Source organism: Aspergillus welwitschiae (genome assembly GCF_003344945.1).
Source record: "Aspergillus welwitschiae strain CBS 139.54b unplaced genomic scaffold BDQ94scaffold_19, whole genome shotgun sequence".
Lineage (NCBI taxonomy): Eukaryota > Fungi > Ascomycota > Eurotiomycetes > Eurotiales > Aspergillaceae > Aspergillus > Aspergillus welwitschiae.
In genome coordinates, this window is record NW_020798713.1 from 580,689 (window position 1) to 606,419 (window position 25,731).

The 25,731-nt window shown below is 51.3% G+C and overlaps 12 protein-coding genes across 12 annotated transcripts; 8 read left to right on the forward strand and 4 right to left on the reverse strand.

Annotated features, from left to right (window-relative positions):
• Positions 1-90: 90 nt before the first annotated feature.
• On the forward strand, positions 91-3,281 carry BDQ94DRAFT_179407 (putative DNA repair protein Rad4; the record flags this gene model as incomplete). The annotated part of the gene is made up of 4 exons (XM_026773373.1): positions 91-645; positions 804-1,007; positions 1,065-1,398; positions 1,450-3,281. 4 exons carry the CDS (start codon positions 91-93, stop codon positions 3,192-3,194), a joined length of 2,838 nt encoding a protein of 945 aa, XP_026625528.1. The 3' UTR covers positions 3,195-3,281.
• Positions 3,282-4,186: 905 nt separating this feature from the next.
• Positions 4,187-6,606, forward strand: BDQ94DRAFT_179410 (alpha/beta hydrolase family protein; the record flags this gene model as incomplete). Its single annotated transcript, XM_026773374.1, has 3 exons — positions 4,187-4,215; positions 4,284-4,553; positions 4,605-6,606. 3 exons carry the CDS (start codon positions 4,187-4,189, stop codon positions 6,556-6,558), a joined length of 2,253 nt encoding a protein of 750 aa, XP_026625529.1. The 3' UTR covers positions 6,559-6,606.
• Positions 6,607-6,888: 282 nt separating this feature from the next.
• On the forward strand, positions 6,889-8,264 carry BDQ94DRAFT_145354 (uncharacterized protein). Its single transcript, XM_026766627.1, has 2 exons — positions 6,889-7,552; positions 7,642-8,264. Exons 1-2 carry the CDS (start codon positions 7,150-7,152, stop codon positions 8,055-8,057), a joined length of 819 nt encoding a protein of 272 aa, XP_026625530.1. The 5' UTR covers positions 6,889-7,149; the 3' UTR covers positions 8,058-8,264.
• A 716-nt stretch (positions 8,265-8,980) lies between these two features.
• Positions 8,981-9,628, reverse strand: BDQ94DRAFT_171267 (uncharacterized protein; the record flags this gene model as incomplete). The annotated part of the gene is made up of 1 exon (XM_026771714.1): positions 8,981-9,628. The coding sequence occupies one exon, from the start codon at positions 9,626-9,628 to the stop codon at positions 8,981-8,983; it is 648 nt and encodes a 215-aa protein (XP_026625531.1).
• A 530-nt stretch (positions 9,629-10,158) lies between these two features.
• On the reverse strand, positions 10,159-11,590 carry BDQ94DRAFT_145356 (uncharacterized protein). The gene is made up of 4 exons (XM_026766628.1): positions 11,349-11,590; positions 11,039-11,200; positions 10,969-10,975; positions 10,159-10,889 (listed from the first exon to the last, which is right to left on the reverse strand). The coding sequence occupies exons 1-4, from the start codon at positions 11,469-11,471 to the stop codon at positions 10,426-10,428; spliced, it is 756 nt and encodes a 251-aa protein (XP_026625532.1). The 5' UTR covers positions 11,472-11,590; the 3' UTR covers positions 10,159-10,425.
• A 595-nt stretch (positions 11,591-12,185) lies between these two features.
• BDQ94DRAFT_179414 (Zn(II)2Cys6 transcription factor) lies at positions 12,186-14,754 on the forward strand. The gene is made up of 4 exons (XM_026773375.1): positions 12,186-13,144; positions 13,197-13,631; positions 13,676-14,570; positions 14,637-14,754. The coding sequence occupies exons 1-4, from the start codon at positions 12,210-12,212 to the stop codon at positions 14,679-14,681; spliced, it is 2,310 nt and encodes a 769-aa protein (XP_026625533.1). The 5' UTR covers positions 12,186-12,209; the 3' UTR covers positions 14,682-14,754.
• A 641-nt stretch (positions 14,755-15,395) lies between these two features.
• On the forward strand, positions 15,396-16,862 carry BDQ94DRAFT_160080 (major facilitator superfamily domain-containing protein; the record flags this gene model as incomplete). Its single annotated transcript, XM_026769163.1, has 2 exons — positions 15,396-16,662; positions 16,717-16,862. The coding sequence occupies 2 exons, from the start codon at positions 15,396-15,398 to the stop codon at positions 16,860-16,862; spliced, it is 1,413 nt and encodes a 470-aa protein (XP_026625534.1).
• A 517-nt stretch (positions 16,863-17,379) lies between these two features.
• BDQ94DRAFT_171271 (putative GPI anchored protein) lies at positions 17,380-18,715 on the forward strand (the record flags this gene model as incomplete). The annotated part of the gene is made up of 2 exons (XM_026771715.1): positions 17,380-18,296; positions 18,412-18,715. The coding sequence occupies 2 exons, from the start codon at positions 17,380-17,382 to the stop codon at positions 18,713-18,715; spliced, it is 1,221 nt and encodes a 406-aa protein (XP_026625535.1).
• A 101-nt stretch (positions 18,716-18,816) lies between these two features.
• On the reverse strand, positions 18,817-21,431 carry BDQ94DRAFT_145362 (phosphatidate phosphatase App1 family protein). Its single transcript, XM_026766629.1, has one exon. It carries the CDS (start codon positions 21,334-21,336, stop codon positions 19,273-19,275), a length of 2,064 nt encoding a protein of 687 aa, XP_026625536.1. The 5' UTR covers positions 21,337-21,431; the 3' UTR covers positions 18,817-19,272.
• A 175-nt stretch (positions 21,432-21,606) lies between these two features.
• On the forward strand, positions 21,607-22,229 carry BDQ94DRAFT_145363 (uncharacterized protein). Its single transcript, XM_026766630.1, has one exon. The coding sequence runs from the start codon at positions 21,922-21,924 to the stop codon at positions 22,192-22,194; it is 273 nt and encodes a 90-aa protein (XP_026625537.1). The 5' UTR covers positions 21,607-21,921; the 3' UTR covers positions 22,195-22,229.
• Positions 22,230-22,518: 289 nt separating this feature from the next.
• On the forward strand, positions 22,519-23,915 carry BDQ94DRAFT_42604 (thiamine pyrophosphokinase-related protein). Its single transcript, XM_026775739.1, has 2 exons — positions 22,519-22,736; positions 22,797-23,915. Exons 1-2 carry the CDS (start codon positions 22,684-22,686, stop codon positions 23,695-23,697), a joined length of 954 nt encoding a protein of 317 aa, XP_026625538.1. The 5' UTR covers positions 22,519-22,683; the 3' UTR covers positions 23,698-23,915.
• Positions 23,839-25,731, reverse strand: BDQ94DRAFT_179428 (major facilitator superfamily domain-containing protein; the record flags this gene model as incomplete). The annotated part of the gene is made up of 1 exon (XM_026773376.1): positions 23,839-25,731. The coding sequence occupies one exon, from the start codon at positions 25,729-25,731 to the stop codon at positions 23,839-23,841; it is 1,893 nt and encodes a 630-aa protein (XP_026625539.1).

The following is a 25,731-nucleotide window of genomic DNA, read 5'->3' on the forward strand; positions in this document are numbered from 1 at the left end:
GAGAACTCAAGCGACGATTCGAGGCCAGTACGGTAGAATGTTTGAGGCATATTCTGAAGGTGAAAGGTGTTGTTTTGTGTCTAACATTCTATGATGGCGAGTCGTGGGCCCACTACTCGCTCCAGAAGAGCGGGAGCTGCTTCGAACCATTCTCGGCGGCAGCGCGAAGACCAGGATCATGAAATTCCAGCGGTCTACCGAGAAATGCTGGCTGAGGCTGAACTCAGAGAGACCACCAGGCCAGATGATAGCCAACCACCCAAAAGAAGGAGGATTACCCGTCCCAATCCTGTATCTGACTCCCAGCTTGTACATCAAGATGCTGCTATCACCTCAGAAGCCAGCCATTCTACAGTTCAACCTGTGCAAACGGTGTATGATTCGCCATCATCATCCGAAGAATCAGGTATGGAGTGGGAAGAGGTTGATATTCAGCAAGCTCCGCAGACTAGTCAAGCGGATGATACCTCGATTCAGGTCACACTGGGTCGGCCCGAGGATCAGAAGCGCAAGGTAGTTGCTAAGCGAAGGGGGATCACCACTGCTGAAAAGCAGTTGAGGTTAAGCATCCATAAAGTTCATCTACTTTGCCTTCTACGCCATGTGCAGATACGCAATCTTTGGTGCAATGATGAGGAATTACAGGTACGTCCGATTCCGATTCAGCCACCTCTATCTGGTAAATAGGCATACATGGAGTATCTAAAAGAGAACATGCGGGAAAGCAGCAAATGGAAAGGAGACTGAATACACCACAATAGATAGGGAACTAATCTTTTCCTGACTTTCTTCTCGTTATACAGGGCTTTCTCAAACGGACATTGCCGAAAAATATCATCTCACTGTTGCATCCGTCCGAGAACAGGCCACAACAAATCAGGTCAACAACCTTCGTTGACGGACTGAACCAAGCTAGTGATATATTCAATAGAAGGTTTAAGGTAACCAAGCCAGGGCTGAAACGACCTTCGTGGATAGACGATCCTGATGGCGTCAGACAACGAGTGGTAATATAACTAACTTCGGTGTTGTATATGTCTCAGAAGTATCTAACTACTTTTCAGGAATCCATAATAAGTGATGCCGAGGTCTTCCTCTCAAGGAAGGACTTCATCAAACAAGCACGAACAATGCAAGGTTCTCGTGACTTTGGCGCCCAGTTATTCTGTGCTTTGTTACGGTCCGTGGGCGTTGAAGCAAGACTTGTCTGCTCACTGCAGCCATTATCATTTCGGGACAAATTTAAGGACGCGGCACCACCTGCTCCGGTGTCCAAATCTTCAGAAATTGTTACCCAACCAACTGCTGGAGAATCGCAGATGTCACAACGTTCGACTGTGAAAAGGCTAGCTCGACCACGCTTCACACCAGTCAGGCGCCCTGGAACTCCTAACCAAAGTAAGTTCGGCACCTATTGTCAATGCTAGCATGAAGCTGAGCATACCGAAGGTTCTCCCCGGCCTATCCGTGAATCATCACATCCCATATTCTGGATTGAAGCCTTTAACGAAGCAGTTAATAAATGGATACCTGTCGATGCTTTGGTTACCAAGTCTATGGCAAAGCCTTCTAAATTCGAGCCTCCAGCAAACGATCCTTACAATCTTCTGAGCTACGTGGTAGCCTTTGAGGATGATGCTTCTGTTAGAGATGTCACTAGGCGCTATGCGAAGGCTTTCAACGCAAAAACCCACAAACACCGTGTGGATTCCATTGGTAATCATGTCAATTGGTGGAATAAAGTGCTGCGCTTTTATGAGAAGCCATTCTTGGAAGATCGGGACCAACTGGAGATCAGCGAGCTGACTGCCAAGACAGCCGCAGAGCCTATGCCCCGGAATATCCAAGACTTCAAGGACCATCCTGTCTATGCTCTTGAGAGGCATCTTCGGCGGAATGAGGTTGTCTTTCCCAAACGGGTGATTGGGCAGGTGAGCCTTGGTAAATCAGGGTCAAATAATCAAGTATTGGAGCCCGTATATCGCCGATCAGATGTGCATACTCTACGTAGTGCAGATCGCTGGTATCGCCTGGGACGAGACATCAAGCCAGGTGAACAACCATTGAAGCGTGTCACATCAAGGAGGCCGCAGATGGGGAGGCTCAGTGACGAGGAGGATGACTCCATCTCCGAAACACCTCTGTACGCTTATTATCAGACACAAGTGTATCAGCCCCCGCCAGTAGTTGGAGGGAGAATACCCAAGAATATGTATGGGAATCTGGATGTCTATGTACCTAGCATGGTACCTCCAGGCGGTGTCCATATCGCTCATCCAGATGCTCGTCAAGCTGCCAAGATTCTTGCTATTGACTATGCGGATGCTGTCACTGGTTTCAGCTTCAAGGGGCGCCATGGGACCGCGATACTGCAGGGAGTTGTTGTTGCCACTGAGTATCGGGAGGCACTTGAAGAAGTGCTGAATGGTCTGGAAGGAGAGAAGTTACAGGCCGAGTTAGATAGGAAGTCTGCCGAAACACTGCAGGCTTGGAAGCACTTAATGCTGAAACTGCGCATTGCAGAGAGAGTCAAAGGCTATGTTGTAGAAGGTGAGCGAGATGCAGACGAGCCGGAGACAAACGGAAACGTGGAGGACCCAGAAGAGTTCGGCGGCGGTTTTATTCCGGAGCCGGAGCAAGAGGCCAACAGTTCAGCTGCTGTGATGGACTGGATTGGTCCCCCTCAAGGGGGACCTTCAGGACCTACAGGCAGAGACATGTCTCTCTCGACTACAGAGACGGATATGCTCGGTGGGGGTTTCATTCCTGAAGAAAGCGCCGATCAGGTGTCTTCGCCTCAGCAAAGCAGCAACATCACAAGATTGCAAAGGAATAGCTCAGTACTTCCTCGATATGATCTGGTCGTCACTTCAAAGTTTGAACCTGCAGGTCAGGCAGCCCCGATTCAAAGCTTCATGGGTAAGGATTCAGGCTTGTTGCCAGACAGGACGAAAGAGGACTTGGGGCATATCACACCGCAGATTGCTCCTCAGAACTCAGAGGTAGCGATCCTCAGATCTACTACGACAATTCCGAGCTCTGCACATCCCCAGATCGCTGTACAAGCAGCTGATTCGCGCTCCCCAACCCCTGGCATCACCAGCCAAGAAACGCACAGCGACGAAGAGGCTTCTTTATTATCGCAAGACCCGGAAGACGATGATGCCATTCCGGAGTGGTTGATGTCCGATTAAATGTAGCATAGTTAGACCTCGTGAATTTATCATAGCTGATACAAGGGAACTTCCGTTTCACAAGGCGATGCGTCTCGCCAAATAGCATGTTCATGTTCTTATGCCTGCAGTACTACATCCTCATAGTTGTACAGCGTTTTGTGCGTTGCATGTTGCTTTCTTCATCAATATAATAATAGCCATCACCGATTTTTCTAATTTAGTAAAAGAAATTGAAGCGAAAGTTACTATACGCTAGATCACAGAGATCCGTGGAATTCGTGTAGCAGTCTCATCAGCTATTGCATCGTACCTATCTCTCACTATGCATACCGTCTTCTCTTATTATTTTGAAATTTCCCGAGCTACACTAGACCTATGAAGTTCAGAGGCATCAATGGGCCAATATCTATCAAACAGAAGGAATCAAACTTGTCTTTTTGTGGTGATTTTGATAACAGAGCACGCCATTCTGGAGATGACAGTAAGAAAGGTGACAGCGACACTAAGGATGACGGGATAATCAAGTTGTCTTTCACCAAGGGTCCAGGCATGCTCTAAAATACCTTAGGCGTTTTAGTCATAGACAATTAATGAAATGGGTATATTTTAGTTGGATTAATCCTAATGTTTTAACAATACATAATGTAATTATGTGTTCACGCCAGAAGGCGAAGAAGAGGCCTGAGGACAAATAGTTAGGTGGACGGTGCATCGTCAGAAACCTCATGTATCCATACAACTAATTGATTGGAAGCACCCTGCTTCCATTCCAGTAAGCGATGCCTACTTCCTGAATCCTTCGCATCCTTCACCTATAGTTTCCTAACTCGTGTGGGTTAGTCTCTCCGCGCTCTCGAGTTAATCACCATCGGAGCTCCGGCCGTTATCGAACTATTGAAAGAGGGGGTTCCCCTCATTTGGTTATTGCAGTTGTCACCATTTCACTCTCATCCCTCTTGTGCAGTTGGAATTGTCCATCAGCGCTATCATTACCATCGTCATCTTTCACAATGTCGGGACATTCAAAGTTCACTCCTGAGTATGTATCCCCTTTAGTTATCTCGAACAATGACTGGAAGTACTAATCGCTAACCACTTTTTTGATAGATTATTGATCACTGCTCCAAGACCATCAGCAGCAGTACCGAACGATGAGGGGAAAGTAGCGCTCTATACTGTCTCAACATACGACCTCGACACACACGCAGATTTCTCTGAGGCCAAGCTGCTCAACTTAGAAACCGGAGAGTCTACCCGGTACACCAATGATCCCAAGGAGTCTTCGTTTTGCTGGCTGTCTGGTACGTCGCTTCTTTGGCAAAGAGAAGGCAAAAACAACACCGAGTTATGGATTGGCGATGCGTATCACAAGACCAGGTATGATTGCCTTGTCCATGATGAAATTGATACTTCTAATACCAGTATCAGACCATATTTGGCGGGTACTATCGATGCTAAGCCAGGGAATTTAAAGACCAAAGCCTTGGACAACGGTGACATTGCACTGGTCTTCACAGCACCCGCAGATGCCGAACAAAATCTGCACAACACCCTCAAAGCAGAAAAGGCTCATACGACCGCCCGGGAATGGACTCATAGTCGACCCAAAAGATGGGACACGTACGTTGACCAATATAGATCGGTTATTTGGTATACAGTTCTGAAGCTTGACCTGGCTTCTAAGCAATGGCATCTTTCTACTAAGGGCCCTGTCAATGCTCTACGAGGAACAGGCCTAGTAGTACCCTTTTACTCCAACTCGCAAAGCTCCCCGGATCTCGACATCTCGTCTTATGGGATTGCCTTTGCAACAACAGAGCCAGGGGACACAGAATGGAGAAAATCGCAGAGTTCCTTATATTTTCTTCCATTGTCAACCTTTGAGGAGACCGAGTTACCTGCACTGAAGAAGATAAAGGTTCCCGATCATGCGGATATCGTAGCAACCCCGAGATTTGCGCCTCGGGACCCCGTGGTCGCTTTTCTAGTTGATCAGAATAACGAGGAGTGGTCGCACAAGAGTATTGTCTTGCTAAACACAGAGACATTGAGTATTGTCTCAATTCTTCGAACAGTCAGTTCATTCGGTCAAAGCCAGAACTGGGATGTCTTTCCAGACGACATTCTGTGGGCAAACGACGGTGCATCTTTGTATCTGACTGCAAACCATCAAGCAAAAGCTTGTGTGTTCCAAGTTACTCTCCCAACTACTATTGTTCAAGACAGAACACAGAGTGTGGAACCAGTGGCTTTGCAGATCCCTGGCTCCGTCTCATCACTGTATCAGCTGGGCCGGAGTTCCTCGGAGAATCGGTTACTGGCCACCTCTTCGTCATTTACAGATCAGGGATTTTTCACAATCGTGACTCCTCCTGTAGACAATGATTCTCAGTCTCAGACCAGCCGGGTCATCCACTCATCCTCCTCTCACGGAGCCTATTTCGGTATTTCGGACAAGCAAATTGAATCGATAACATTCCCTGGTGGACCGGATGGCAAGACTCCAGTCCAATGCTGGATTGTGAAGCCATCGTGGTACGACGTCACCTCAGAAGAGAAGCATCCTCTGTTCATTTTTATGCACGGCGGGCCCAGCTCCGCTAGCATGGACGCCTGGACCTGGCGCTGGAATACGGCCCTCCTAGCGGAACAAGGGTACATCGTCGCAGTCCCCAACTTTACGGGATCCGACTCGTTCGGAGGCGAATTTGCACGAGCAGTCGCACTGCAGTGGGGAGGACACCCTTACCATGATATCGAGCGCTGTTTCAACTGGATCGAACAAAATCTGTCGACCAAGTGCGATGTTGATAGAGCTGTAGCCGCGGGCGGAAGCTACGGGGGATACCTGGCACTATTCTTGGAAGGACAGCCTCTCGCCAAGCGGCTCAAAGCTCTGGTCAGCCACGACGGCATCTTCGACGTTGTTTCCGAGCTTCTGAGTGATGATCTGGGTCAAGTGCAAGAGCTCACGCGCTCCTTCGGTTCGCCGTACTTCTCGAATGCTCCGGATGCTGCCCGTGACGATCCCAGCGTAAAGGAGATCTGGCGACGGTATAACCCAGCGGAGTATCTCACTAATTGGTCGACGCCACTACTTCTGATCCATTCGGATCGAGATTTCCGGTGCCCTATTACGGCCGCATGGGCCGCTTATACCGTTTGTCGGATGAAAGGGATCGATACGCGGTTTTTGAACTTTCCTGACGAGAACCATTGGGTCCTGGGCAGGGAGAATAGTTTGGTCTGGTATCAGAATGTGATTGGATGGTGCAATAAATATGTGGGCATGGAGCATGGGTTGGCGTTGCAGCCCGCTCGGAATGAGCCGCAGTGGCTGGGGAGAAGGGAAGCGGGGAGGGTGCTGGATGTTGATGCGTAGGAGCATGGTTCATAGATCGTTTTCTTCTTCAATGCAATTTTGCTGCAGGTCTCCAGTGTGTACGGCCGATGTTGATAGCCCTTTTTACATACTAGTTACTTCTCGTATGTTGCTAGCCTGAGGCATCAATCAGACTGACCGCTTACCCGCGGCGCACAGGGTATGACGCCATGGCCCAGCAAGGCGTAGTGCGATCGCTCCATGTGATCACCGGCGAGACTAGCTGCATGTCCGACACCACTCGCTATACTCCTTCTGGATTGGAGCGCGTGATGGCTGTTCGAAGGAAAAGAGCAAACAAATCTATTTTAATTTTTTCTCGTCGGGCTAGTCTGCTCCATGCCACACACACACTGAGAGGAGGGGACGAGCTGAAGACAGTCCCTCTGGATCTCTCTCCTTCCTTTGTCTTCATTAATGAGTTCGATGGTTTGATCTTACACCAGATCCGATCAGCGTAACTCCACCGCTCAGCAGCTGGGGCCATCCGCTTTCTAGCTATCCACCTGATCCATTTGAGGAAAAGATCCAGACTCCCGCCCTAGCATCTATCTAGTGTAATAAACCCTGCGATCCCGCGAGCACGCCATCATGGAATCCTCTGATTTGACCGCGCCGTACGCCAGACAGGCCAACGTCTTATCTCCCACGCAACGATCTTCATCCCATTCGTCTCATCGTGAGCCACACCGCATGGCTGCCTTCGAAACGGTCACCGTGCCTGACCAGGGCCAATCGCAACCAGTCAACGAGGTCACCCCCATCGTGAGCAACTCTGACACATCCCGGCGCAACTATCATTCGACCGACGGTCTACGGAACAGGGACTCAGGATCAACAAACAACAACACGGTCTCACGGGATCCCGGTCAGCAGAACTCCCAGTGTGATTCGGAAGAACCGCGCGGCTCGTGGTATAGCCGGCTGGCGGAGAAATATGGAAGTTTGGAATTAGAGAATAAAGGCAGCGTGGCCCGGGACCATCTTGCTTTGGGTATGTTTCGCCTGCTGTTGCTTTTTTTGCTTTTTTCTTCCCTCGTCCGTATACGACCCAGCTAACCGGATCCCCTTGGATTCCTCTAGAACGAACCTTTCTGGCATGGCTGCGGACATCGCTAGCCTTTGCGTCGATTGGCATTGCGGTAACCCAGTTATTCCGTCTGAATAGTGCTGGGTCCAACGCAAACAGCGCCAACATGTCGGCTCATATGTCTCCCCTTTTGTCATCCGCTGCGTATGATCCCGCTATAGGGGTAACATCTGCCTCGTCGCGCCTTCGGAGCATCGGTAAGCCGTTAGGGACTACTTTCATTGGAGTTGCAATTTTGATCCTACTGGTTGGATTCCATCGCTACTTCGAGAGTCAGTATTGGATAATTCGGGGCAAGTTTCCAGCCAGCCGTGGTAGTGTTGCTTTGACAGCATTTGTGGCTGCTGCTCTGATTGTTACTGCTTTTGTTGTGATCCTTGCTATTTCGCCCGGCGCGGTCGAAGTGTAAGGGATGGTTTTGGGATAAGCAAGGGGTTCCACGTGTTCTATAACGTTTTTCTTGTTTGTTTTGTATGTATTGAAGCGAGCGAAATAAGGTGTTTGGAGATGTTGTGCTGTTTATAGGTACATAGCAGTAATTAGGTGATGACCATGATTGGGTCAACTGAACAAAAGAGCTACTCTACTATAGCAATCCAAATACCTTACCATGGTCTATGATGATTCTACGAAATCACATTACTCTCCTATGGAGTCAATTAACTTGCTACTGTCAAAGCTATAGTATCCCGTAGCTGGATCCCATCGAAGACAGACAAATCACCTGACACTTTATTGCCCTCGCTACATCTACATTACCATCTAGATCAAACAAATAGTAGTTAACTACACACACCTACAAGAAACCGAACTGCGAGTGAGACCTTTGTAGATTATCTCTAACTCAGTTCAAAACTAGAAGGCTAAGACAACCCCCCCATTCGGGCAAACCTGATAGGCGGAATCCAGGGAAAACACCCATCACCGTCTTTAGTCTTCAGTGTCTGGGAAGAAAACCTGGACCGGGGTGGCACGACGCCATACATGACAATAGACATTAAGGAAATGATAACATGCTTCGCTGAATCGTCCCAAAGAAAGATAAGAAGGAAAAAGAGATAAAAGAGAAAATACAGGAAGATTGATCCCCAAAGTTTCTTAGATATCCTCCACTTGGGCCTTGAGTTCGCCCCCTCGGTTATAACATGCTGGTTCTTGTACGTCCCCACAGATAAATAGAATAGATTCATGTTATACATGAATGAAGAGAAGCCCTTGTTTTCTTTGTTTCCTCCACTTGGTGTCCTTTTGACTTGGTGGTTGGGGATGCCTGTGGAGGTTAGTATGTATGTAGGTGGGTTAGGTGAGGGTAGGAGGTAGGTACTTACTGCCTTAGAAGGCTTCGAGCATCATAGAGTCACCGTCGAAGTCGACGGAAGGGTAGATTACTGGGTAGCATGGTAGCTGGATCGGTTGGGTAACAGGGAGGTTTGTCGGGGTGGGGGCCATGTCGAGGATGTCGAACATGGGTGTATCCCCGTCGAAGTCTTTAGAGAATGGTCTCTTAGGGGCGGACTTATTGAGTGTGCCGCGTCGATATTGATGAGGTGTGTTGATGTTGTCGGTGTTGGCTTTACGGCCAGTGTTCGGATTGTTCTTGGTTGGAGGAGGATTGGTTGGTTGTCTCTTTTGAGGTTGAGACTTGACAAATACGTCGGTCATGGAGATATCTCCATCGGAGTCACGATATGGTTTTCGGGGTGCTGGCTTGGAGATGCCAGAGTTGGATTTGTAGTGAGGGTTGCCGGATGGTCTCTGGGACCGTGGGTTGGATGGCCCACTTTGATGGTTGTATGGTTGGTTTGGAGGGTGGTTTGGCTGCCTCTGATGATGAGGAGCGTTGGAGGAGGTGTTGTTGGTACGGTTGAATGGTGGCGATGGCTTTGGTCCATTGGGTCTGAATGGACGAGGAGGGAGTTGGCCCTTTTGATTGCGGGCACGGGTGTGGTAGAAGAAGTTGGAGGCGGGAGGAGCAGCCATGATGACTGGTTTAGAGAGGAGGATAGAGAGAGATAGGTGAGTTTGATAGGTAGAGATAGTAGAGGTGGGTAGAGATATATGGAGAGACGTTTACGGGTCTCTCGAGGAGTATGAGGTGGACGGTTGATGTATGAGTATAGGTTTTAGGAGAGATTTGTACGGATCTCTCGAAGAGTAGAGGGTAAATGTCGGTGCTTTGAGTATAGGAGAACAATAAAAGCAGATTTGTAGAGATGGTTTTCGTATCTCTAGAGTATGGAGGTGATTTCGGAGTTTGTAGTATAGGTATTTGTTAAAAGCAACGCAGAACAGTTAAAGCAGATTTGATCCCTTCACGTTTTGCATCGGGGATGAAGAGAGAAAGATTTCAGAATGGCCCTGGGAACTGGGGGGCTCTCTTTATACCCCCAGAATCTTCTGAAAACTTTGTATACTTGAGTTCAGGATTACAATAGAGCGAAGTATAGATGCCTATAATAGAAAATGACGAGGAGTCTACCATGGATTCGACCAAGCTGTCACTCAGGAACGTGCTATTATTATCCCCTCCGCTAACAATAAGGTTACATGAAGTACATAGGGCTAGCCAATAGTATGGTCAAATGGCTGGATGTGTCAAAAGAAGGTTTGAAAAATGTGTTGACCCCTGCTTGCCAATTTCGACCTGCCTGGCCTTTGCCCATTCATAGGGGCTAGACTCACCCCGCTGTGTCTCAGAACATCAGATGAAAAGTGTACGGGTAAGTCTGGGGTAAGTCTGGGGTAACCTGGGGTTATAGATCCGGACTTATCACCGGCTAACGATTCCACTTTGTCCCAACTCTAGCCTTCTTCCTAGGATGTTTCGTCGCGGTTCTGACCGAAGATGTACTTCCGTTAGATGTCAGACTGTCCCTCTTGCGTTTGTCCGCTTTCGAGGTGCCCCGCCTTTTGCGTTGTTCCTCCTTGATCCTTAATCTTCGCTGTACCTCTTCTGAGATATCCTCGGTCTCCACTGACACGGGGGAGAAGCGCCTTATGTCTTCATCGGCTCCTGGAATAAACTCGTCGATACGCTTTCGTTTGCTAGAGTGCACAGCTAAAGACCTTGCAGTTAGGGGATCGTGGTCTTCCGCTGCTGTTGTCCCTCCGTCTTCTTCCGAGTCATGCATGTGGTGTGCATGACGTTTAAGTTGTTCTTTTTTCAGGTCCTTTCGACTGCTTGACGTCGACATGGATTCCGACGAACGAGTGTCCGACTCTGGAGCTGCTGTATTGAGCTCTATACTGGTGGTTACTATTCTTTGTACTAGGCTGTATTTCCGTACTATACCCGTCAGAGGAGCTTTAGAAAAACTCACTTGGCACCTGCCAGAATGGTTAACCACAACATGAACAGAAATAAGAAAGAACGAAGTAGCTACGACCTACCACTCGCTTCTTAAGAATATCAAACTGAGCAATCAATCTCTTAGTCTTATCAACCATGCTGGACACCAATTGCAGTTCCTCTCCGTGTGAGTGGAGTTGACTCTTCACCTGGTGCAGCATTTCCAGATGCGACGACAGCATGTTATCATGTTGTTTAGAGATCTGATATTGATGATAGACAGTGTAAGCCATCTACAGTGTTCCTGCATAGATAAATCGTAGCATCGCCGTTCAGAACAAGAGAATGGTGAGGCGTGATACATGCAGATGTCTATAGTAGGTACGCCGAGCACGGGAATGGTTCACACACCTCAGGCCACGAATGCTGGAATTGTTTGGTTTCTGGGGCCTTGCCACTTCCTCCATTATGTGATTCCTTATCTCGTTGCTCCATTTTTGGGGATTGAGTGGATTTATGGCTTGCTAATGGCATTGATGCAAATTTTGTCTCTAGAAGTGAGGTTGAATTAAAGCCGGTGTTACTGTTTTGGCGGTCGTGCCAAGGGGAAATTTACCCGCCCCCGTTTGGCGGCTGGCTTTCCTTCCCTAATCTTCTCCCCCCTTACATGTCCTTCCTGTGGAATACAGAGCTCGATACTTTGAGAGTATCGGAGACTGAGTAATAGCTGCTGCTTCAGTGAAGGATTCGGTATTTCGCCATGTTACAGCGATCGGATCGAGGGGCGAGTGTCATCAAATCACGTGATTATGTGATACAAGCCGACGAGAGGTACAATGCAGCGATCTTTTCTCTTGCTGCAATGTCATCTCTCTTCTCGTACTAGACATATATAGTGTTCCTAGCACTAGACCTCACTGCCATTACTATCTATATCGTGGCAGACATCAGCTAACAGATGATCTTATAGCAGAATGAGCTTCGGGAAGGAGTCCGCGGCGAAACTCCGATGGTTCGGCTCGGCCCCCGCATTGTCCCCTCATCTCGTTTCTTATCTCTGTCTCTCTCCCTCTCTTGATTTCTCGCTTCCCCGGAAAATTTTCCCCCGCCGATGCTTGCTGCACGTCTCTCCGCCCTTGAAATCTGGGGCCAGCTTGTCTTGCTCGGTCCCTCCGTTTCCTCGTTCCTCCTTTCGCGGAAAAATATCCAGCCTTATCCACCGTTCATGTCTCAACAGCAGAGTCCACCAGAAACTCCCGAGTCATTGGATCCATGGCCGCAGGGCTGGCAGCAAGAGGGGACAGTGCATTGTCCCCAGATACCCTGATTAATCCTCGGCGTCGCCCCTCTGACACGGATGACTCGATCCCTGCAAAACGCCCAAGAAGGGTGTCGAATTCCCCAGTCAAACCCTCCAATGGACCGCGTCAGAAGATCACGCGCGCCTGCGATCACTGCAAAGAGAAGAAGACGCGCTGTACGGGAACGCTTCCATGTGTCAGGTGCATGCGACTGGATCTGCCCTGCCAATATAACGCCGCTTACTCCCGGGGGTTGCCACCAGAGCCTCTCCCCGCACCGCCGTCAATAGCGGACGGCCACGCATACAGTCCCGGTGCCAAGAGAGGCCCCCAAACAGACGGAGGCCTGGGACACCGACGCTCATCATCCGCGCGACGGTCTCCTAGAGTACCTGTCGTTTCGCCTCAGCAACCTCAAGCTCGAAATGAGGTCTCTCAGCGCAATTCCCCTGACCCAGCGGTGACCGACTTCGAAGGCAATTATCTAGGACCGGCCTCGGGAGTCTCCTTTCTCAACCGAGTATGGCGTCGCCTACATCAGGATGAAGTACATGCCATTCCAGATGGCCTGGAGAATGAGTCCTCCCCCAGGAACACCTCGGTGTTCATGTTTGGTGACAAGCCATACTCAGACTACCGCGAGGTTACTTTCTCACTTCCCCCGTTTGATAAAGCGCAAGAGCTGGTGAGCATCTACTTTGACTTTTCGATGGTGACATATCGATTTCTTCATCGGGGAATTGTAGAAGAGTGGCTCTGCCAGGTGTACCTAAACAACGTCTCCTCTGCAAACCCTCCAACGGGTCCCATGGTAGTGCGGACGGCCATCATCCTCATGATTTTTGCTGTTGGCACGCTCTATGAGGAGCAAAAACCGGACCGTTCGGTTGATGGGTGGTGTAGAAGGTAAGTTACTGACTGCCATGTCTTTCAGGTCTTTTATACTGAGCCATCTCAGCGAGCAGTGGTATGCAGCCTCCAAATACATGACCTCCCTGGAATCGGGGCCCCCACGACTAGAGACCGTGCAGGCTAGGCTAGGTCAGTGCCTTTACTTGCTGTCTACTTCTAGAGCAAATGAATGCTGGTATTCATTTGGCACTGCTCTTCAGCTCGTAACGGCCCTGGGCCTGCATCGAAAGTTCCCAGGTAGGCTACCCAAGTGTGGAAATACCTATCTGGATCGAGAGCTCCGCAAGCGTCTTCTCTGGAGCGCATATATGTTGGACAGGTATCTCAGCGTAATGTTCGGGAGGCCGCGTTTATTACACGATGAAGACATCGATCAAGACCTCCCGGATGAAATCAATGATGAAGACATGCTGCAGGAGGACCCGGAAAGACGCACTGGGTCCGCCGATTGCATGATGATTGCGTCCATCCTACATTTCAAGTGCGTGCAATCTTCCTGTCTATTTGCCGATACTGACAGCACAGACTTGGTCGCATTCTGGGCGATATCTCTCGACAGCTCTACACGGTGAATCCATCGTCTCGGAGTCCACCACTTGAGACGGCTGCCCGGCTCACGTCCCGATTAGAGGAATGGAAAGCGACAGCCCCGCCACTTTTCAACGGAGTGCGCGCAACCAGCCTCATCCCCCCTCTTTGTAGGCAGAGCCAGGTGTTACAACTGGCTTACTCGCACGCGGTCATCCATGCGACCAGATCGTTTCTGCTGAACGACATGTCAGATCTGAGACGTAGGCCGTCAACCCCGCATCCCGTAGCGTCCAATCTCGTACACAAATGTGTGGAAGCCGCTCAAGAGGTCATGGAACTGGTAGACGGCCTGGCCAAACAGAGCATTTTGATCCATTCGTTCTGGTTCACGCACTACGTGTGTTTCTGCGCAATCACAGTGGTTTATATCTATATCATCCAACAACACCGCGAAACCAACCCAAGGACTTCATCTCCAGGCACCGGAGACGTCTCTCTGAGCTCTCTCTTCAGATTGGCGGAGACGTGCCAACAACACTTGGCAGAGGCTACGCGTAAGAACTGCCCGAGCCGCCGCTACAGCATTATCCTAGAAGAGTTACGAAAGGAAGTTCACCAACAGATTGGGCCGGACGCCGACTGCTTGGTTGATTCGTCTGAGCAACAGCGGCTCAAACCTGCCACACGTCGGGATGAACTACCAATGGAAGCGCAGCAGATCGGTCTCAACAACATCTATTCCCCTATTTCACTGAATAGTCCTGTGGCTTATTCGGGTAGTCTGCAACCGGCGGCTGATCTCGCAGCACAGTCGTTTGAACCTGACAGTGATATCGGATTCATTGAGAACTTGGAGGGATCAGTGTGGTGGACACAGTTGGACTCTTGGGTGAGTTTCCTATCATATCCTCTGTTGTCGACGCTTGCTCATATAACTTATTTCGCGTTGACACAGGCATTTACCAATCTTCCCAGTGATCCTTTGACATTTGGGTTGTAATATATAACTAGAATATTAGCATTAGATTTAGCAGCTGTTAGTAGAAAATATGACATTGGATAAAAATAGAAAGAAATTATCTAAGCCAAATTTAGATTCAATAGATCTTTTGATAGGAACATAAAAAAACATTAGAAGAATATTGATGATTCTTCAAAAGGTTTTGCAATCTCATTATCTGATAACTTTAACTGACGGCATCCGAAATTTGGCTTTCCCCCCGCATCGGGACTGGCCGAAAGTAATTTCCAGCGCCAACCGTGGGCAATGAGTGTCATTCACGATAAAGGTTGTTTCGAAGTTTTGCTGTCCAATATCAGTCTTACAATCATGGCAATATCTCAACGTTTTGACGATAAAATGACTAACTCGTCGTGCTCCAATGCTGGGGCCTTCCCATTGGTGATTGAGACTAGCTCCAATCTCGTCATCGACTCTGCCGCTTGCGAAAGCCATCTTTCAGCGGTTCTGGCCGCACTTTTATTCCTTCTTTGCGAACGTTCTCATGCATCACGGCATTTCTATGACCTAATATAGCGCAACATACAACAGACTATGGTCGCTTCGCTTAAGAAAAATTTCTGGCTTAAGAAAATGGCGTGTTCTTGCAGGCCGTACATAACCTTCGCGAGCCGCCGTCTTTTCTTCTACCTCTCGCCTTAACGTGTCTCCGAACAACCCCATCATTAAACTCAGCAATTGTCTCAGTTTACTATGGCTGACGCTGAGATTGGAAGTGGCGCCAAAGCGCCACTCAAACGAGTGTGGTACCGCACTTCACTCTTCAATGCTTGCGTGATCGGCGCTGTTGGCTTCCTCGCCCCCGGGCTATGGAACGCCATGAATTCCCTCGGAGCCGGAGGCGAGGAGAAGCCCTTTCTGGTGAATGCTGCCAATGCACTGGTTTTCGGGCTGATGGGAATTTTCTGCATCTTCGGCGCGCCCATTGCCAACCGCATCGGACTGAAATGGGCCCTTCTCCTCGGCGCCGCCGGCTACCCCGTCTACGCAGCCGGTCTCTACACCAACAACCGGTTCGGCAACGTCTGGCTTGTTCTGGTCGGTGCCGTCGCATGCGGCATCTCCGCAGGACTCTTCTGGGCCAGTGAAGGCGCCATCGCCATTGGATACCCAGAGCCATCGAAACGAGCCCGATACCTCAACATCTGGGTATGGTGGCGCACCCTCGGACCCATTATCGGGAACTCGATTGTCCTAGCCCTCAACATCAAGAACCAGGACAAAGGAAGTGTGGGATACTCTACCTACATTGTCTTCATCGTTCTACAATGTCTGGCTGTCCCCGTTGCGTTACTTCTCACCCCGCCCGACAAAGTCCAACGCGCCGATGGCTCTCCAGTCATCCTTCGGGTCGAGGACTCCTGGAAGGCAGAATTTCAAGCACTCTGGAAAACATGCAAAAACCGCACCGTCATCCTTCTGCTCCCAATCTTCTGGGCTGTCTACTTCAATGAATACTCGGGTAACTTCGAAACGTATTACTTTGGAGTGCGAGCTCGTGCGCTTATCGCGTTCCTCTCCGACTGGGTTACGATTCTCGCTTCGCAGATCATCTCTCACTGGCTGGATTGGAAGCGTGTCGACGCTAAGAAACGTCTCACGTACGGCTGGTACTGGGTGATCATTGTGCATGTGACGGCGTATATTCTTGGCTGGGTCGTGCAGGAGCAATATACATCCGCCCATAAAAAGAACCCTGATTTGGGGACGATGGATTATACGAGTCCTGGGTTCACCAAGGGCGCGTTTGTCCTCTTCATGTGGACCTTTGCTCAGCAGACAGGCCAGAATTGGTTGTATTATTTGGTGGGAAGCATGACGGATAATATCGCCGAGTTGACCAGGTTGACGGGTGTGTTGCGCGGGCAGGAGAGTTTTGGTGAGGCAGTTTCTTATGGGCTGAATACAAGGGATTGGTATGGTGGACGGGTGCCCATGGCGGTGAATACTATTCTTCTGGGTAAGTTGGGTCGAATACTTGAATCTCGAAGATTTACTAACTTTCAATTTCTAGGACTGTGTGTTATTCCGACATGGATCGTTGTGAGGAATCATGATATGGAACCGACAGGCGAAAGGGAATTGGAGGTGGATCAACGCCCCGTCGTAGACGAGAAGGGGGCGGTTGATTTGGAGGTGAAGGAAACAGGAATTCATTGATCTATTTATAGCAGATCAGATTAGATGAACGGAAGAAATGTCTTTGGCTAAACTATATCCACTAAGTTGCAAAGCATTATCACCCTGACAGTGTAATCCTGTGAGGATAGATAGATCGGAGGAAATGTCGGCCAACGGCCGGGTCAAGTAACGGACCCAGCCCCGGGTTTGTACTCAGGGGCCGAAGCCGATCCTTCCTCCGCTTGCTTACGTCCTGTTCTCCACAGTGTCTGTCACACATAGATGATGGATGGACCCTGAACCTCCTATTCGATAGTATCTGTTCGATATGTATTGTGTGCCGGTCCATCTACCGGTCCGTTTGAACTACAAGCGGCAAACCCGCAGGGTCGATCTTAATTTCCCTAACTCAACGAACATCAGACATGTCGGCTAATCTGCCGGCCAATTGACCGGGCCTTGATATATTAAAAGCAATCCCGACCAAGGACCCTTAACAACTAGAGAATGTCACAGAAGCAGAGATAAACATTGCATCTTAATCGAGTTCCTAAGTATGAGATTAACACTACCGGTAGTGTTCTCCTCGTTGGCGGTAGCATCAACCGCTCGCCATGGAGAATCATCCCGAGTCTCCAACCGTGACACTGCCTCATTCATCCATCCAGGCCTCCTCCACACGGCCACAGATTTTTCACGCATTGCCTCAAAAGTATCCAGCAACACCGAACCATGGCTAACAGGCTGGTACAAACTCACCAACAGCTCCAACATCAACCTAGACTACACGCCATCCCCAAAGACAATCGTCTATCGCGGCGCAGACGGCACCCACACAGAGAACTATCCCTCCTTGTACAAAGACATCGCAGCCGCCTACGCCATGGCCATCTACTGGAAAGTGACCGGCAACACGAGCTACGCCGACGTGGTCGTGAAGATCCTCGATGAATGGAGCTCCACCCTAACCGAAATCTCCGGCACAACAGACATGTACCTCGCTGCAGGCATCTACGGGTACGAATTCGCCAATGTTGCCGAGATCATGCGCACGTATTCCGCATGGCCCAGTGCGAATCTGACCCGCTTTGCGGATATGATGGTCGATGTGTTCTATCCCCTTAATCATGATTTCCTGCAGAATCATCATGGCGCGGCTGTTGATCATTACTGGGCGAATTGGGATTTGTGTAATATCGCCTCGGTTCTGTCCATTGGGGTGTTGACCGATAACGAAACCATGTTCGATGAGGGGTTGACTTATTTCAAATCCGGAGCTGGGAATGGCCAGATTGAAAAGGCGATCTGGAAGCTGTATCAGGTCGATGGGGAGTCCTTGGGTCAGGGCCAGGAGGCCGGGCGGGATCAGGGCCACTCGATGTTGGATTTCGCCCTGCTTGGCCCTATCGCCCAGACGGCATACAATCAGGGAACGGACCTGTTTGAATATCTGGATAATCGCATTCTGGCTGGGTGAGTTACCTCCCATTCTTATACTTGATCATTACACTTTCCCTATAGTTACCCTTATCCCCGAACCTCTCAATATGGAACATATTAAAAATATAGAGAACTAACCAATCTCAAGAGCGGAATACGTCGCCAAATACAACCTCGGCAACGACGTTCCCTACACGACCTACAACAACAGCGACGACGTCAACCAGACAGTTATCAGCAATTCCAGCCGCGGGGACATCAGACCCATCTGGGAGCTGCTGTATAACCACTATGGTGTACTCAAGGGACTGGATGTCACTTACACAAAGGAGTATCGCGATATGGTCGTTGAGGATGGCGATGGGGCTGAGGGCGGTGGTGGCGATTATGGAACGACTAGTGGTGGGTATGACCAGTTGGGATGGGGGACGCTGATGTATACTCTTGAGTGAGATGGAGCTGAGGAGCAAGGGTCCAGGGATCCTTTGTATAAGTAAGGAATTTCCCAAGTAAGCATTGTGCAGTATTTGAAAGGCAGTTATTGGTTGTGAAAGTCGTAATAATATCAGTCGACTACTGATAGGATTGGGGTAGCTGGGCTAGAAAGTTGGAAGGCGAGTTGAGATTCAACTGGAAGCGTAATACACTACAGTATGGAAGCAGGATCTTATTTGACGTCTTATGTGGTCGCTGCAAATATGCATTGATACATGCCGGAAAAGCTTCAGTATGAGTTGCATTATGCAGTCAGGAAGTTACTCCCTGAGCGGTTCTTATCCGCTTCGAGATCTCAGATGATGGTCCAGAGGGAGAGGAAATTTATATGCTCGTTAACCTGCCTAACACCAATGCTATTTATTCCTTTTCACATGCTGAGGCTATACAACCCCCCAGAAAGCGCTGAGAGGCTATGTATATATGTATGTGTATATGCAACGTGGCCAACCAGGCCTTACCTCCACCCGTGAGGCTGGCAAATATTCATCACTTCGCTAGCAACTCGACCAACTCAACCCCGTTTCATATCCTTTAACGCCTCCTCTACCAGCCAGCAACTCACGTCCTGTGCATCCTGGCCCACACGCCAACTACCCAGAACCACGCCTTGCTTTTCCAGAAGTTCCTGGGCGCGTTCCCAGCGACGTCGCCACAGTTCCTCCCGTTTGTTGGGTAGAGGGGCCGCGGGGACTGCTGTTCTGTTCGGAGTGCTGCTGTCCACGCTGGTGCTGGACCTACTTGATGAGGAGTTCGGCTGGGCTGGTCGGAGAATGTTCGATGGGGTTGGAGACCAGTTCAAACGGTCGGAGGCATACTGTAGCGCTGCTGTGGCTGCAGATGCGGGGTATGATTGTTTCGGAGGTAGGGGTGGGGGCGTTGGGCGGTTTGTACTTTGCTGTGATGAGATAGAGCCCGGGGTTGAAGCCCCTGTATTGGTTCTGCGTGGTGGAGGGGGCGGTGGTGGTTGCTTTGAGCGTGTCGGTTCGTTGGGGATATCATGTATGCTAGGCTTAGGACGTATGGGCGTTTGCTTCGCTGCATTATTCACAGCCGTATCATTTTCGGTATCAACTATGTTGTCGTTTGATATGTCGGGCTTAGTGGAAGAGCGGCGCGGGGGTAGTGGTGGCACAGGTTTGCGTTTGGCTGTCTCTTGGAGTGAGGGCAAATCGTCTTTGCTCAGGTCTGGGTTTGTCGAAACTGAGCGCAACGCAGAGGGTTTGGAAGGTTTCGTGGGTGGTCCGCGCCCGGCGGAGGGCTTCTTCATGTCAGCCAAAGACACCTTTTGCTCCACCTCGTCTCGAAGATCTATCAAGTCGGCGTTGTCGAGGCTCACGGCATCTGCGGACGGATCGGCCGTTCCCACGGGCCGTCGAGGCGGTAATGCCGGACGTTTGGACACGGCATCAGAAGCATCCACAAGTTGCGGAGTGCTACGGCTCCGGTTCAAGTCATGTTCCAAGTCATCCACTGATTTCTCGAAGAATTTCTTCCGGTCGGTGGTGGTAACGTCGCGAATGAAGATCCCGAGGATCCGCCCCGGGTTTGCTAGAACGATGTCGGTATAGACTTCCAAATCCGCTTCACCGCTGTCTCCAACGAGAATGAACTTGCGGGTAGGAAAGTCTCTCAAAATCTGCTCCAGGGAGCCCCTCTTCCTTTCTGCCGTAGGCTCGAAGATACCCTGAAGCATACCACTGTACTGTTTCAAGTGGAAAGAACCCGGGGGCAAGCCGGCGAGCTTGAAGTAGCGTTCCAGAAGCGGATACAGTTGCCATGGGGCATTAGAGACATAGTGCATGTCGACTCCCATCTTAGCCAGCTTGCTGTACCAGTCAGTGACACCGTCGACCGTCAGCTCGTTCAGTTCACGGACAAAGGTGTTGCGAAACATCTCCTTGGCCCCGCTGGCAATAGCAGAATGTTTCACTGTATCGTCGATGTCGCTGATAAGGCTGACGCCCGTGGGCTCGATGATCTTGATCTCCTTCACGGCGGAGAGATCCTCGGAGGCTAGCACACGGGCGTGAGTCGGTATAAAGGGTAGCGACGCTCGTAGCCGAAAGTGGCCGGACTCGTCAGTCATCACGCTCCTTGACTGGCTTTTGTCGTTGTTAAAGAAGAACACAGTGACGGGAATGCCCGTTACCGGGTTGGTCAAAAAGGGGCGTAACCGTTCCAGAAGGTGTGCATTGGCGATGGAGAGTTCATCCTTGCTCAGCGGTGCCGTTGCTGCCCTCTGGAGAGGGCGACCGGGAGTATTCTGGGCGTCACGATTCTCTGCGCTGTCTTTCCATACCGGATCGGCCCCCTTTTCGGCCTGCCTGATGATCGACTGTGCCTCGGTATTGACCAGCTCTTCATCCCCCTTCTCAGTCTTAGAATCATTCACATTATGTTCATCGCCATCATTCGTGCTGCTCATAGGAGCTGGCACCCCGCTGAGCTTTCTAGCGAGAGCGACCATCAGACGATGTTTTCGAGTCATCGGCCCGCGATGAGGTGCGTATACCCAGCCACGCACATCGACTGCAACGATCGCATTCTCCTCTTCCAGCTCATCCCATACCGGCATGCCTGTGCCAAAGCCATCTGACTCGCCCCGATACTCCTCGATAGTGGCATTTGATCCTCGACGGCGGTTATAGTATGGATCCAGCTGCTCATGCTTCACCAACCGCCTCGCATAGCTCGGAAATATCACCATCTCTTCAAACTCGGATCGCGCAATCTCGATGTCGGGAAATGCGCCCGGGGTATCACGGTAGTCGTCATAGTCGCTCTGACCGCTGATCTGCGCCGACCATTGCGCAGCATAGGTTTGGCGCAGCTCATTGGCAGCCTTCAGGTAGTCAAAGACCTTCTTGCGGCGCGCTCCCCGCTCCCGACCAGTACTAGAGCCCCATGATGACGAGGATGACGGCTCGTACTGTGACATTGGCGTGAAGCCTGAGCTCTTGTTGTTCCCCGCTCGCAAAGCTCCGGTGCTTTGCGCCAGCCTCCTATGTACAAAACCACCAGTCGCAGAAGCCGACCGACCAGCCAAACGGCTCCCCTTTCTGTTCAGGTAACCAAGGATACCCTTCCGACCAGAGTCCCGTTTGCGTGCGAGTCTCGCCTGCCGCTTCACTAAAGCCCGGTATAGTCCTGCCTGTGCTCGATGTCGAAGAGCGGGGATCGTTTCGTGACGGAGACTCCAGAGACGAGACTGCGCACGGAGGGGGTCGTGTGGACCGAACAGGAAGCGAAGGAAATGGCGGAAGAGTTTCCCTGTTCTCGAATGGCGAGCTGCTGGGAAGCGGAGGGGCGGAGGAGGAAGGGGTGGCCTGATAGGGGCCCGGGGGGAGCGCCAGCGAAAGCGAGGGAGTTGTTGGGGCGCCACGGTAATTGGATATGTTCAGGGAGGTATAGGGGAGATTATGGTGGTATGTGAGTGAAAGAAAGAACGGATGATGGAGGGAAAAGTGAGGCGATGTGGGCTGTTCCTGAATGACTTCATTTCGTGGATTCCACCTGGCCTAGGCTAGTGCACGTGATCGGACCAGCTATACTTGGACGTGCTATTATATGCCCTCTATTTCAGTCAGTGCGAGAGAAAGGTAGCATCGGGCTCACCACTTCTACTAAAGTTGCCAATTCGAATTTCTCCTTCATTCCATTGGGGTCACTGCCACTCCCAAGTACTCCAGCATCTGCGGGTCACTGCTAGCTAAAATTTCCGATCTGATGATCTCTGCAGAGGAACAATGCGGCCAGCCTGAGCTCGGCCCGATCACTAACAGCTCCAGCGTAGTTTAGTGAGGAAACTAGCAAGTAGCTAGTCTGCTATTTTGATAGCATTACTTTGTCCACCTGGATAGACCCTGACATCCCCCGCATCTGTACTCAATAAACACCCACTACTGCAGCTAAGACATACAGTATGTCAACATCAACATCAACATCAATGTACCAGGTCGTAGCCGACCTCGACAAGCAAGTCCCCTATCTCATTAATTTCCATTCAATTCAATCCCATCTAACCACCCTATCCAGCTTCCCCTACCCCACCACGAGCAATGACAACCCTATCCTCCAAAACTACCACGCCTTCCGGATCGCCGGCATCCCCAAAACCCTAGGTTACGTCCCCAACGAGCTAATAACTACCTTCCCCTGGCCATCAGACACCTGGTCCATCTCCAACAACACAATCACCCTCCTCACACCTCCCACCGCAACCGCCTCCACCCGCACCGCCATCCTCCTCCCCACCATCCAGGCCCTCGTCTCCCACGGTATCCTCCGCGGCTGGCGCAACGAGACCTTCCCCCTCTACGGCCCAGACGGAACCATCATCCTGGAAATAGAACGCGCCGCGAGCGCCCTCTTCGGTATAGTAACCTACGGCGTGCAAATGCTCTGCTATACCCAACCCCAAGACAGCAACACACCGCTCCTCTGGATCGCCAAACGCTCCTCTCTTAAACAGACCTACCCGGGTATGTTGGACACCACTGCCGCCGGAGGACTGAGTACGGGGCTGCCTCCGCGGGAGGCCATCATGCGGGAGGCGACCGAGGAGGCGGGGATTCCGGGGGACTTGATGCGGGGGGAGATGAGGTTTGTGGATCGGATTTCGTATTTTCATGTTAACATGGAGGGGGGCATGGAGCTGTTGCAGCCTGAGGTGGAGTACTTGTATGAGTTGCGGTTGGAAGGCGGAGTGGTTCCGAGGCCGAGTGATAGCGAGGTGGAGGATTTTAGGCTTTGGGGAGTGCAGGAGGTAAAGGAGGCGCTGGGGGAGGGGAGATTTAAGCCGAATAGTGCGGTCGTGGTGGTGGATTTCTTGTTGAGAAGGGGGTTGTTGGATGGTGAAGATGGGGAGAGAATTCGGGAGAGGTTGCATAGGGACTTGCCTTTGCCGGTGGTGGATCACGAGGGGGGAAGAGTATAGTAAGTATTATTGTATATCTGAATCCATTAGACCCGAAATCTATGTATATATTGTAGTTCCCAGCCATCTATCTACTCTATAATGCACCGTATAAACCCGAAAAACCAAACCAAATTTTGAACATACATGACCATCAGACAATTAAGTAACGTGCTCCTTCTCTTCCTCCTTGGGTATCCTCACCGACGTCACCGTAACCAGCGCCGCCAGCAACTGACACGCCAGCGCAAACCACCAAATAGCACGCAGACCACTAAGCCCAACACTTCCATCTGCCTGCTTATCGACCCGCGTGCCAATCGCATCCGCCACACTAGTAATAATCGCCGACGACAGGTTCTGGTTCGTGACCAGCAGACTCCCAGCACTGCCCTGGTACGAGCGCGCCACATTACTAGTAATGAAGATGGAAGCGGCCGCGAAAGCCAGATCGGGGCCGAAAGTGACGAGGGCAACTCCAGGCAGGGACAATTCCCAGTATGTAGTGGTAGGGCTCTGCGGGAGGAAGAAGGCCGGACCGAGCGTGAAGGCGAACATGGAGATGGTGTAGATGTAATGGCCCGGGACGAGATGCAAGGTGCGACTGACTACCCAGGTGGCGATGACGCCGAATATGGCGTTTGGGAGATGGTATAGCGCCACATCGATGGGACTGGCGTGCTGGATGCGCAGCCAGAACTGGATGGCGTAGAACTGCCAGGCGCCGAAGAAGGAGCCGAAGCCCAGGAAGTAGGCGATCATGAGCGGGGTGAACCCCTTGGTCTTCCAGAGGCGGTTCGGGATCAGAGGGCGTGGTACGTAGCGCTCTACGATGAAGAGGCCGATGAGGAGAACAATGCCCACCGCTGTGAGCACGCAGGTATATACGGACCAGTCGGTGACGCCGCCCTGGGTGAGTCCGAAGAGCAAGCAGACACAGCCGCCGACGGCGAAGGCGGCGCCGAGGTAGTCGAACTGGCGCAGCGAGGGCACTTCACCTCCGGCGGAGTCTGCCATGGGGCGCAGCGGGGGGATGGAGAAGTAGGCGCCTACGGCACAGATGGCGGTGATGATGGCGTTGCAGCCGAAGATCCAAGGGAGATTCTGGTAGAGGAGACCGCCTTGGATGGCGCCCAGAGAGAAGCCGAATGGGGCGCAGGCGGCCATGGCGGAGAAGACGCGGTTCTTGCGAATTCCTGGCTTGTAGACGCGGCCGAGGATGCTCATGCTACCGGAGACCAAGACACCGATGGCCAGGCCCTGCATGGCACGCACCACGAAGAAGAGTACATAGCGGGAGGGATGGACGGAGAAGGCGCCGATGATGTTCCAGACACTGAGCCAGATGAAGGCCCCGACCATCAGGGCTTTGGGAGGCGTCAGGTCGGTCAACGAGCCGGACACCACGACGGACAGGCCATTGGCGACGTTGAAGGAGCCGACAAGCCAGGGCAACTCGGTATTGGTGATGCCGAGGGCTTGCCGGAACTGGAGCTGCGGAGCGAGCACATCACCCAGAAGGAAGGAGAACAACATCAAACCTGCGGAGCAGACCGCGATCAACACGATCTCGGCACCGAAGCTGCTGATTTCCGTCGGACGACCCTGGGTGGGCTTGGGGGGTGGAGAGCCGGCCTCGTCGGGGAAGTCCCTGCCCTGAGCAGCCACCATAGAAGGCCGGCGGTAGCTGAGGTGCTGGCCATCGGTAGGATCCGCATCGCCGCGATTGTGTTGCCCAACCGGTAGCTCATAAGATTCATCTTCACTGTCGTCTCGGGCGCGCGCAATAATCTGGGGGAATTTCTTGAGCGTGTCGTCGTGGCCGGCGAGGTGGGCGTACAACGGATCCGGGGTTTGAGCTCCGGTCGCGGGGGTGGAGGCGAATTTACTACTGCTGGCTTGATCGGTCAGTGAGAGGGAGGATCGCCCAGACATTGGAGCCGAGTCCAGGCTGGTCTGCGTCACTTCAACGGCGGCCTTGTTCTTGTCATTGCTTGGACTCGGGGATCGGGAGGCATCATCCTCTCGGGTCGGGTAGGGCTGGTCGGACGGCAT